The sequence below is a fragment of the Anomaloglossus baeobatrachus genome, chromosome 12, assembly GCF_048569485.1.
Source record: "Anomaloglossus baeobatrachus isolate aAnoBae1 chromosome 12, aAnoBae1.hap1, whole genome shotgun sequence".
In the NCBI taxonomy this organism is placed as follows: domain Eukaryota; kingdom Metazoa; phylum Chordata; class Amphibia; order Anura; family Aromobatidae; genus Anomaloglossus; species Anomaloglossus baeobatrachus.
Window position 1 is genome coordinate 9,735,658 of NC_134364.1, and position 12,087 is coordinate 9,747,744.

At 51.8% G+C, this 12,087-nt stretch overlaps 1 protein-coding gene across 1 annotated transcript in view; it reads left to right on the forward strand.

Moving 5' to 3' along the window:
* Positions 1-2,004: 2,004 nt before the first annotated feature.
* The window catches only part of KCNK13 (potassium two pore domain channel subfamily K member 13), a 49,711-nt gene continuing 39,628 nt past the window's right edge, over positions 2,005-12,087 (forward strand). Inside the window, exon 1 of the mRNA XM_075329882.1 lies at positions 2,005-3,254. Within this exon, the coding sequence (XP_075185997.1) occupies positions 2,915-3,254 (340 nt within the window). The 5' untranslated portion in view covers positions 2,005-2,914. The remainder of the gene's footprint in view (positions 3,255-12,087) is intronic.

Consider the following 12,087-nt stretch of genomic DNA (forward strand, 5'->3'; position numbering starts at 1 on the left):
ACTGGTTGCACTGGTGGCTGGTTCTGGTTCTTGTACTGGTTGCACTGGTGGCTGGTTCTGGTTGTTGTACTGGTTGCACTGGTGGCTGGTTCTGGTTCTTGTACTGGTTGCACTGGTGGCTGGTTCTGGTTCCTGTACTGGTTGCACTGGTGGCTGGTTCTGGTTCTTGTACTGGTTGCGCTGGTGGCTGGTTCTGGTTCTTGTACTGGTTGCGCTGGTGGCTGGTTCTGGTTCTTGTACTGGTTGCACTGGTGGCTGGTTCTGGTTCTTGTACTGGTTGCACTGGTGGCTGGTTCTGGTTCTTGTACTGGTTGCACTGGTGGCTGGATCTGGTTCCTGTACTGGTTGCACTGGTGGCTGGATCTGGTTCTGGTACTGGTTGCACTGGTGACTGGTTCTGGTTCTTGTACTGGTTGCACTGGTGGCTGGTTCTGGTTCCTGTACTGGTTGCACTGGTGGCTGGTTCTGGTTCTTGTACTGGTTGCGCTGGTGGCTGGTTCTGGTTCTTGTACTGGTTGCACTGGTGCCTGGATCTGGTTCTTGTACTGGTTGCACTGGTGGCTGGTTCTGGTTCTTGTACTGGTTGCACTGGTGGCTGGTTCTGGTTCTTGTACTGGTTGCGCTGGTGGCTGGCTCTGGTTTCTGTACTGGTTGCACTGGTGACTGGTTCTGGTTCTTGTACTGGTTGCACTGGTGGCTGGTTCTTGTTCTTGTACTGGTTGCACTGGTGACTGGCTCTGGTTCTTGTACTGGTTGCACTGGTGGCTGGTTCTGGTTCTTGTACTGGTTGCACTGGTGCCTGGCTCTGGTTCTTGTACTGGTTGCACTGGTGGCTGGCTCTGGTTCTTGTACTGGTTGCACTGGTGGCTGGTTCTGGTTCTTGTACTGGTTGCACTGGTGCCTGGCTCTGGTTGTTGTACTGGTTGCACTGGTGGCTGGTTCTGGTTCCTGTACTGGTTGCACTGGTGCCTGGATCTGGTTCTTGTACTGGTTGCACTGGTGGCTGGCTCTGGTTCTTGTACTGGTTGCACTGGTGACTGGCTCTGGTTCCTGTACTGGTTGCACTGGTGGCTGGTTCTGGTTCTTGTACTGGTTGCACTGGTGGCTGGATCTGGTTCTTGTACTGGTTGCACTGGTGGCTGGCTCTGGTTCTTGTACTGGTTGCACTGGTGGCTGGATCTGGTTCTTGTACTGGTTGCACTGGTGGCTGGTTCTGGTTCTTGTACTGGTTGCACTGGTGGCTGGTTCTGGTTCTTGTACTGGTTGCACTGGTGGCTGGTTCTGGTTCTTGTACTGGTTGCACTGGTGGCTGGTTCTGGTTCTTGTACTGGTTGCACTGGTGGCTGGTTCTGGTTCTTGTACTGGTTGCGCTGGTGGCTGGTTCTGGTTCTTGTACTGGTTGCGCTGGTGGCTGGTTCTGGTTCTTGTACTGGTTGCACTGGTGGCTGGTTCTGGTTCTTGTACTGGTTGCACTGGTGGCTGGTTCTGGTTCTTGTACTGGTTGCACTGGTGGCTGGTTCTGGTTCTTGTACTGGTTGCACTGGTGGCTGGTTCTGGTTCTTGTACTGGTTGCGCTGGTGGCTGGTTCTGGTTCTTGTACTGGTTGCGCTGGTGGCTGGTTCTGGTTCTTGTACTGGTTGCGCTGGTGGCTGGTTCTGGTTCTTGTACTGGTTGCGCTGGTGGCTGGTTCTGGTTCTTGTACTGGTTGCACTGGTGGCTGGTTCTGGTTCTGGTACTGGTTGCACTGGTGGCTGGATCTGGTGCACTGGCGGCTCTGGTTACTTATCATTGGGGGAGGGGGCCCGAAAATTGACGGCAGAGGTGACAGATCAGGAGACCCTTAACCCCTGCAGTCCCGCAGAGCAGCCCTGCTCACAGCTGGCAGCAGCGGTCACTATTCACGTGGCTGCCGCGCTTCCTCCGATCACCGCGCGGGGCGCTGCACATCCTGCTCAGGAGGCAGAGGAGCCGCATCTGCTGAGATCGGCAGCACAGCCCGGGAGAGCGGCGGCAGCGGGCGGGGATCGCACGGGCGGCAGCTCCATAAAGTGATCATTGCCCAGGAGCTGGGATCGCAGCTGCAGCCCACCAGGATCCGGGCAGGAGTGGGTTAATTAACCCTTGTGACAACTCCTCCCAGCCGATCGTGCGGTGAGAAGCCTCAGTCCCTGCAGATCCCGGGGGCAGCAGGAAGTTTCAGGAGGGCACGCTGAGTGTCAGGTGTGAATGGGGCCACCCAGAGGAGCTGCCGATCACTGGCCATCAGACACAATGAAGTCCTAAGCTGGAGCTGAGAGGAGATGTGCTGGAAAGTTAACCCTTCATAGCCCTGCCAGCATCACTGGGGTCCTCAGCCTTGGAGGAGAAGGCACTGGATGTCACACATCTCCCTGGGGGTCTCCTGGATTATTCTGGAGCCCCTCAAGCCTGGCTGGTTCTTCTCTAAGAGACCGTCCTAATTATTGACCACTAAGAAATGAGAGGGTTACAGGCATCTTCATCGTGGCCACTGGGTGCTGGGTCCCATCCTTCACCGGTGGCCAGTGCCGGACCAGTAAATGTAGGGTGAGGGTGCCAGGCGTGATCATGGAGCCATGCCTGCCCAACCTGCCTCCACCCTTCCTGGGCACAACACTCTTTGGACACTTTTTGGCTCGTAGACAATCTGGGGGCTACAGTCGTCCTGAGGTGAGTGTCTGTGACCATCACCACCTCAAGTACCATGTCCAGAAGCTCTCCACCCCTGGAGCTGGCAGTTGATCTCTGCTCCATTGGGTCTGCTCTGAACCTCTGTGTAGGAAGCTGATCCCGGTGAGATCTGCGCCCTGGTCCCCATTGCCCGTCCCTGGTCACCATTGCCCGTCCCTGGTCACCATTGCCTGTCCCTGGTCACCATTGCCCGTGGGGGCAGAGAATGGCTTGTCGAGGTGGCTGCTGCTGCTGTGGATTTGGTCACATGAATGAAGACAATGGTCGGTTCTTGCTGTTGGCCATTCTGATCGTCCTGTACATGTTGTGCGGAGCGGCCGTCTTCTCCGCCATCGAGCAGCCAATGGAGAAAGAAGCCAAGGACAGGTGGCAACAGAAGTTTGACAACTTTATACAAAAACACAACCTCAACAAAAGTGACCTGCGCAACTTCCTCCGCGACTACGAGGAGGCCAACGTGGCCGGGATCAGGGTGGACACCATAAGACCCAGGTGGGATTTCACTGGAGCGTTCTACTTTGTTGGAACTGTGGTCTCAACCATTGGTAAGTGGTGATCCTATGTCAGGTGTCTGAAGGGGGCAGCTTAGGATGTTTGGGACTATCTGCAGTTTAGACTAATGATTTACTATATAGCACCAACATATTCCACAGTGCTGTACAGAGAAGGTTGTTATATCATTGCAGGTCCCCTTTGGGGTCCATGGTTGCGATCAAACCTACGATTGAGAAGGAAAATTATGTAATTGGCTTTGTGGAGAGTTAGGAGGAAGCCCCGGTAAAGAAGGGTTTAGATGTGGCCCCTGGTTGGATCCACAGCCAAAGCCCCGATATGCAAGGGTTTAATGTAAACTACAGAAGCATCATGCAGGGAAGACATGAGCTTAGTCTCCGGTGCCGGTTATAAGGAGCACATACTTGCTAGGACTTCTCCAATATCAGAAGTGACCTGAGGAGAACAGTGTAGGAACCATATGTAGTCGGCCATGTCCTACGACTGACGGAGACTCTGAAGCTCTTGGTGGAGTTTGATGAGATGTTGTCAGTATCTTCCCACCATGGTTGAGTCATGCTGCAAAGCAGACACAAAGGGCCATTTGTCTGTGTCCACTCTTGGTGGTTCTGTCTGTGTCCACTCCTGCGGGTTCTGTGTCCGCTGCTGGGGGTTCTGTATCTGTGTCTGCTGCTGTAGGTTCTGTGTTTGTCTGTGTTAACTAGTGATCTCTGGTTAAGAGTTCACCCTAACATCTGCTGCTGGAGGTTCTGTGTCAGCTACCGGAGGTTCTGTGTCAGCTGCTGTAGGTTCTGTGTGTGTCAGCTACTGGAGGTTCTGTGTCAGCTGCCGGAGGTTGTGTCCGTTGCCGGAGGTTCTGTGTCCATTGCCGGAGGTCCTGTTTCTGACGCTATAGGTTCTGTGTCTGCCTCTGGGAGTTCTGTGTCTGCTGCTTGAAGTTCTGTGTCCATCCAGTTCTGTGTCTGCCTCTGGAGGTTCTGTGTCTGCCGCTGGAGGTTCTGTGTCTGCTTCTGGAGGTTCTGTGTCTGCTTCTGGAGGTTCTGTGTCTGCTTCTGGAGGTTCTGTGTCTGCTTCTGGAGGTTCTGTGTCTGCCTCTGGAAGTTCTCTGTCTGCCGCTGGGAGTTCTGTGTCCGTCAAGTTCTGTGTCTGCCGCTGGAGGTTCTGTGTCTATTGCTGGAGTTTCTGTGTCTGCCTCTGGAAGTTCTGTGTCTGCCGCTGGGAGTTCTGTGTCCGTCCAGTTCTTTGTCGCAGAAAGGTCTGTCTGCCGCTGGAGGTTCTGTGTCTGCCGCTGGAGGTTCTGTGTCTGCCGCTGGAGGTTCTGTGTCTGCCTCTGGAAGTTCTCTGTCTGCCGCTGGGAGTTCTGTGTCCGTCAAGTTCTGTGTCTGCCGCTGGAGGTTCTGTGTCTATTGCTGGAGTTTCTGTGTCTGCCTCTGGAAGTTCTGTGTCTGCCGCTGGGAGTTCTGTGTCCGTCCAGTTCTTTGTCGCAGAAAGGTCTGTCTGCCGCTGGAGGTTCTGTGTCTGCCGCTGGAGGTTCTGTGTCTGCCGCTGGAGGTTCTGTGTCTGCCTCTGGAGGTTCTGTGTCTGCCTCTGGAGGTTCTGTGTCTGCCTCTGGAAGTTCTCTGTCTGCCGCTGGGAGTTCTGTGTCTGTCCAGTTCTGTGTCTGCAGCTGGAGGTTCTGTGTCCGTCCAGTTCTGTGTCGGCAGCTGGAGGTTCTGTGTCCGTCCAGTTCTGTGTCTGCCACTGGAGTTTCTGTGTCTGTTGCTGGAGTTTCTATGTCTGCCTCTGGAAGTTCTGTGTCTGCTGCTGGGAGTTCTGTGTCTGCCTCTGGAGGTTCTGTGTCTGCTGCTGGGAGTTCTGTGTCCGTCCAGTTTTGTCGCAGAAAGGTCTGTGTCTGCCTCTGGAGGTTCTGTGTCTGGCCAGTTCTTTGTCGCAGAAAGGTCTGTGTCTGCCGCTGGAGGTTCTGTGTCTGCCTCTGGAGGTTCTGTGTCTGCCTCTGGAGGTTCTGTGTCTGCCTCTGGAGGTTCTGTGTCTGCCTCTGGAGGTTCTGTGTCTGCCTCTGGAGGTTCTGTGTCTGCCTCTGGAGGTTATGTGTCTGCCTCTGGAAGTTCTGTGTCTGCCGCTGGAGGTTCTGTGTCTGCCGCTGGAGGTTCTGTGTCTGCCTCTGGAGGTTCTGTGTCTGCCTCTGGAGGTTCTGTGTCTGCCTCTGGAAGTTCTCTGTCTGCCGCTGGGAGTTCTGTGTCTGTCCAGTTCTGTGTCTGCAGCTGGAGGTTCTGTGTCCGTCCAGTTCTGTGTCGGCAGCTGGAGGTTCTGTGTTTGTCCAGTTCTGTGTCTGCCACTGGAGTTTCTGTGTCTGTTGCTGGAGTTTCTATGTCTGCCTCTGGAAGTTCTGTGTCTGCTGCTGGGAGTTCTGTGTCTGCCTCTGGAGGTTCTGTGTCTGCTGCTGGGAGTTCTGTGTCCGTCCAGTTCTTTGTCGCAGAAAGGTCTGTGTCTGCCTCTGGAGGTTCTGTGTCTGCCGCTGGAGGTTCTGTGTCTGCCTCTGGAGGTTCTGTGTCTGGCCAGTTCTTTGTCGCAGAAAGGTCTGTGTCTGCCGCTGGAGGTTCTGTGTCTGCCTCTGGAGGTTCTGTGTCTGCCTCTGGAGGAGGTTCTGTGTCTGCCTCTGGAGGTTCTGTGTCTGCCTCTGGAGGTTCTGTGTCTGCCTCTGGAGGTTCTGTGTCTGCCTCTGGAGGTTCTGTGTCTGCCTCTGGAAGTTCTGTGTCTGCCGCTGGAGGTTCTGTGTCTGCCGCTGGAGGTTCTGTGTCTGTCCAGTTCTTTGTCGCAGAAAGGTCTGTGTCTGCCTCTGGAGGTTCTGTGTCTGCCTCTGGAGGTTCCGTGTCCGTCCAGTTCTTTGTCGCAGAAGGGTCTGTTTCTGCTGCTGGAGGTTCTGTGTCTTCTTTCATTTTCGACATTTGACATTTGTGACAGAGAAGAACGCGGATCAGAATCCTGTGCCTCAGAATAATAAACCACCAGGGGGGGAAATGGGCAATATTTTAGTGTTCCCTTTATTTTTTTGAGCAGTGTGTGTATGTCTGTGTATATATATATCACTTACTTTACAAATGTTGCACCTTCTGTTTGGAACAAATCAGTTTAGACTAATTTACTATTGATTTGCCCCAAATAAACACTTTTTCTAAAGTTCGTAGAAAAGAGAATATGGAAGTGACAAGTGTAAACATGAACCAGATTTCACAGTTTCCAAGTGCAAAATAATATTCTCCAGACCGCAGCATCAGCAGGTGTCCGCAGCATCAGCAGGTGTAAGAGGAAGTGTATAACTGCATGCAAATTGTCCAAATCTAACACTGCGGGCTGTAAGGACTGATACATTGTAGCCAATGACAGAATTGGGGTTTACATAGTTTCCCATGATATTGGATGTTCTGCTCTGAGCTCCGCACCTTCACGTTATACCCTACACCCTCAGGCGTGATTATTTATGGAGCTGGAGAACAGTCGGCAGGGTGTCACATTCACATGTAGCAGAGTTACTGGTGTTAAATACTGATAAGTTCATGACTTGATCGCGTAGTGCGGGTGCTCGGGCGCCATGCTGGAGTCTCCGCCCCACGTTTTTCACTGCTGTTCTTCAGCCACTAAGCATGCGGGGATTGCCTGCCATGTACGGTAATGCCGTAGCCATGTTGGCTACTGGCATTACTGTGATTGGTCGGCCCCACCGCGTCATCTAGCTTTATATGAGACCTGGGGGTGTGATCCTCTGAACACTGGGAGAGTTGATCTACAAGGGAGAGCTTAAATTAGAGCAGGCATATAGGCCGGGTTTCATTGCTATTGCAGTAAATGTATCCCGCTGATGCAACCTAAAAACAAAAGTCTTTTTCAGGGCTACATATTGTCCTTTCTCTAGTAAAATCGCTGTTACCTGCATTTACTGTAGGGGATAGCTGGTGGAGGAGGGATAGTTTTGGATTAGAGGCATATAGGCAGGGTTTATTGCCTTGCAGTCCTTCTATAGATATACTGCTGATACAACCTAAAAACAAAAGTCCTTTTCAGGGCTACATATTGTCCTTTCTCTAGTTAAATCGCTGTTACCTGCATTTACTGTAGGAATAGTTGGTGAAGGAGGGATAGTTTTGGATTAGAGGCATATAGGCTGGGTTTATTGCCTTGCAGTCCTTCTATAGATACACTGCTGCAACCTAAAAACAAAAGTCCTTTTCAGGGCCATATATTGTCCTTTCTCTAGTAAAACCGCTGATAGCTGGGGAAGGAGGGATAGTTTTGGATTAGAGGCATATAGGCAGGGTTTTTTTTGCCTTACAGTCAGTCTATAGATATACTGCTGCTACAACCTAAAAACAAATGCCCTATTTAGGGCTACATATTTTCTTTTCCTTATTAACACCAGAAAGTTTGCAGGCATATATTATATACCTAGAATAAAATGCACAAGGTGTGCAGTAAGGGACGGGGAAGTGGATGTGCTGCTGATCCCACATTCAGATACTCCGTGGAGCTCTTTACATTTCCATTTATTGATTTTGGCCTCTCTCCCTGCGCGTTTCAAGAGGGACACCAGGAAATCGTGTGTAATGATGCCCAAATATTTGAGCAGCCACAGTCAGAAGAAGGCTACGGTAGGGAACGGCAATTAGTGTCTCGAGGTGGATGATAATGAGACAGTTGCCAACAAAGGATGTTGTTAAGTCAACATGTGCGGTGGACCAGAGTGCAGAAGTGGAAGACCAGGTGGTGGTCGATGAAGTCACTGATCCAACCTGGGAAGATGGCCTGCAGAGCGAGGACAGCAGCCCAGAGGAGGCATCCGCAGCACCTGAACAGGCAGGAACAGATAGTGGGGTGGCCAGAGAGAGAAGACAGACAACTACTCCCCAGAGCTCCCACACGTAGGAAGATCCTAGGCTAAAGCGGGCTTTACACGCTACGACATCGCTAATGCGGAGTCGTTGGGGTCACGGAATTCGTGACGCACATCCGGCCGCATTAGCGATGCCGTTGCGTGTGACATCGATTAGCGATTTTGCATCGTTGCAAAACAGTGAAAAATCGCTAATCGGCGACACGGGGGTCCATTCCCAATTATCGTTACTTCAGCAGTAACGAGGTTGTTCCTCGTTCCTGCGGCATCACACATCGCTGCGTGTGACGCCGCAGGAGCGAGGAACGTCTCCCTACCTGCCTCCCGGCCGCTATGCGGAAGGAAGGAGGTGGGCGGGATGTTACGTCCCGCTCATCTCCGCCCCTCCGCTGCGATTGGGCGGCGGTTCAGTGACGTCGCTGTGACGCCGCACGGACCGCCCCCTTAGAAAGGAGGCGGTTCGCCGGTCACAGCGACGTCGCCGGACAGGTAAGTATGTGTGACGGCTCTGGGCGATGTTGTGCGCCACGGGCAGCGATATGCCCGTGTCGCGCAACAGATGGGGGCGGGTACGCACACTAGCGATATCGGGACCGATATCGCAGTGTGTAAAGTAGCCTTAAGAGTTAGGTGTTCCCAAGTCTGGCGCTTTTTTAAAGAAAATGCAAACATTTAAAGAATGGTTGTTTGCAACCTGCGCCGTACAAAGTTCAGCAGGGGCCTGACCACCACCAACCCGACCACCACCAGCCTGTCCACCACCAACATGCTCAGGCACGTCATCCAAGAACCAGACTTCGTGGACGTAACGCCTGGGTCCAAAATCCGTGTCTGCGGGTGACACTACGGCCTCCCCTGTGCTATGTGCTGGGCAAATCCCCTGTCCAGGACACAAGCGCGGACGCCTCCCGCCCTGACCCTGTTGTCACACATTTGTACACACCATCAGCAGCCACGTCCACTTCCTTGTGCCAGCTCAGCATTTATCTATCCCTACCCCAGACCTTGGAAGAAAGCGGAAATACCCAGCCACACACCTACAGGCCCAAACACTAATCGGCCACATTTCTACACTGCTTGCCCTGGAACTGTTGCCATTTAGGCTTATGGACACTGAAACCTGATGGTGGTGGCCGTGCTTTGGCACTCGGTCCCCAGTCCTCAATATTTCTCCCAGTGTGCCATCCCTACCTGCACATGCACTTGTCCTATATCATCATTTGTGACTTGACCAACTGGGAAGGTCCACCTAACCATCGACAAGTGCTTGTCACCGGGGTCACTAATTGCCCTGACGGCAGACTGGGTGAACCTTGTGGAAGCTGGGACTTAGTCGGACCCCGGGACGGCACACGTTACCGATGCCGAGGATTGCAGGCCCTAGTTCCATCAGGGTTTCCTCTACCTCTTTTGCCAGTTACTGCACCCTTTCCTCCTCCTCATCCTCCATCTTCGCATTGTCATCTCACAACACGACCTTCATATCTGTAGCTAGCTGAAAGCACTGGCTCGGTGAATCGGCAATGGAACTAATTTCTTTAGGTGACAAACGGCACACCATCACCAAGTTATGGAAAGCTCTATCTGACCAGACAGATCTGTGGCTCCCGCCGCTGAACCTACAACCAGGCATGGTCGTGTGTGATGATGGCCGTAACCTGATGGCAGCTCTGAAGCTTCGCAAGGTTGCACCTGTACCATGTCTGCCCCACGGGCTCAACTTAGTGGTTCAGTGTTTTCTGAAAATGTACACAGGTGTGCCTGAGCTACTTGTGAAGGTGTGGCACGTGTGCGCCCATTTCCGCAAGTCACCTACAGCTGCTGCTGGTCTGGCCGCGCTGCAGCAACACTTGCTAGTGCTGGCTCACCGATTGGTGTTCAACGTGCCGACACGCTGAAACCCCACAATACACATGTTGGCCAGGCTTTGTGAGCAGCAGAGGGCAGTAGGTGAATACCAGCTCCGATATACCCGTCTGTATTCCGGTCAGGCTCCGCATATCAGAACGGGCGAGTGGCCATGGATGTCTGACATCTTTAAGGTTCTACAAAACATTGAGGAATCAACCAAGATGGTGAGTGGCGATCACCCCATAATCAGTGTCACCATCCTGCTCCTGTGTCTACTCCATCGCTCGCTGCTCACAATGAGAGAGGAAGCTTCACATGTGGACCAGGTGGAGATGGAGGAGGAAAGTACATAAGGTGATACCACCCAGCCTCATCTCATCTTCTCAGCGAGCATTGGGTGATAATGAGGAGGAAGAACAGGAGATGGCTGCCTGCGCTACAGAGGGAACCACCAACCATCTGTACAGCGCAAAAGGCCTGAAGAGGAGGAGAAGATGGAGAGCCGTCCTCCTAGTGGGGACAGGGAAGTCTTGCCTGTTGGGAGTCTGGCAAACATGGCTGACGTTGTGTCCCGCTGCCTTTTCCATGATCATCGCTTTATACGCATTTTGTCTAACACTGATTACTGGTTGTTTACCTTTTCTTGATCCACGCTACAAGGAATCCTGCTATGCGGGGTAGCCTGACAAGGGGGGAAATGTTTAGGAAGATGGTGAAGGATTGCATAGCCGACCATCTCACCATCCTCCGTGATTCCTCTGTGCTGTACAACTATTTGGTATCCAAGCAGGACACGTGGCATAACCTGTCCCTCTACATTGTGGAGGTGCAGCCTGCCCGGCCAGTAGTGTTTCTCAGAGCGAGTTTTTAGTGCCCCCGGGAACATGATAACTGATAGGCACATCCGCCTCACAACTGACAATGCTGACAGGCTGACTCTTATCAAAATGATCAAGGCCTGGATTGGCCCCGACTTCTTATCTCCACCGGATGACACCAGCGGGACATAGAGCCAATTCACATGTTCCTTTTTGTTCTTGTGTATTCCCATGCACCCCTCCCACCCAAAAAAGCTATACGGTTCATGGTTTCTTGTTTTTCTTGTGCTCTTCCACCATATCAACAGGGTCATCAGGCGTCTCTCTCAAAATTTTAAGGGGGTAAACCGGCGGCCCCTGCTCATAATTTTTAGAGGGTCATTATGTGACCCTCGCTCTTAATTTTTCAAGGGTGTATGATGCCATAATTTTTTCAGTATGTGTATGAGGCCTTCCTTTACAATTCTCTTATATATATTGATGTATATCTCCAAGGGGTAAATGTTTTTCAGCCCTTACACATAGTGGATAGACTTTACCAGTCTAGGAGTCCCACTCCTTAAAACTGGCAAAAAAAGTTGTCTGAGGTCCTCCTCTACGTGTCTTCCAGGGGATATTGCAGTCCCTTTTTCTAATTATTGGCAGCCCTTGCATTTAATGCATTGCCTTTATGAGTGTAGCAGTCCCACCTCTTAACCATTATAACAAAATGTGTATGAGGCCTCTTTTGTCTAATACAGGGTGGATGGGAGTCCCTCTTCCTCCTACTCTTTTGCAGTTTTTGCATTGTCCGCACAGGCTTTGTGAGGTTCAGAGTCTGTCCTTCATAATGTCTGACCATGTCACGCACACCACAGACCCAGATAAGGTAGTAAAATGTTAACATTACGGTGACTACTGGTGATTGTAGTTTTATTTCCCCCTCTACTATGTCATCTACTTTAGTCATAGGCGACGAGGCAATACGGTGAGCGATGGCCCGGCTATTAAGGGGTGGAGGAGGTGGGGTTTTTTTCTTTTTCCCATTCTGCCTTATATACCACTCATTATACAGGAAATGTTTCATATAATGGATTTTTCAGGAAAAAATGTTATCTTCGGTTTTCTATGTTTTATTGTCACTCCGTAGAAGTGGAGTTATACTCTGCCAACATTATTCCCTCCAGAGACCTGGGAGTCAGAGATGTGTCCAGGCGTTTTCCCATTCTATTAACATCCATTGCAGAAAAATGCTTGAGGTTCCCATTGACTTCCATTATCTTTCAGTACTTGAGTCGAGACCATCCTAGCGTCCAACCTGTTTGATTCAAG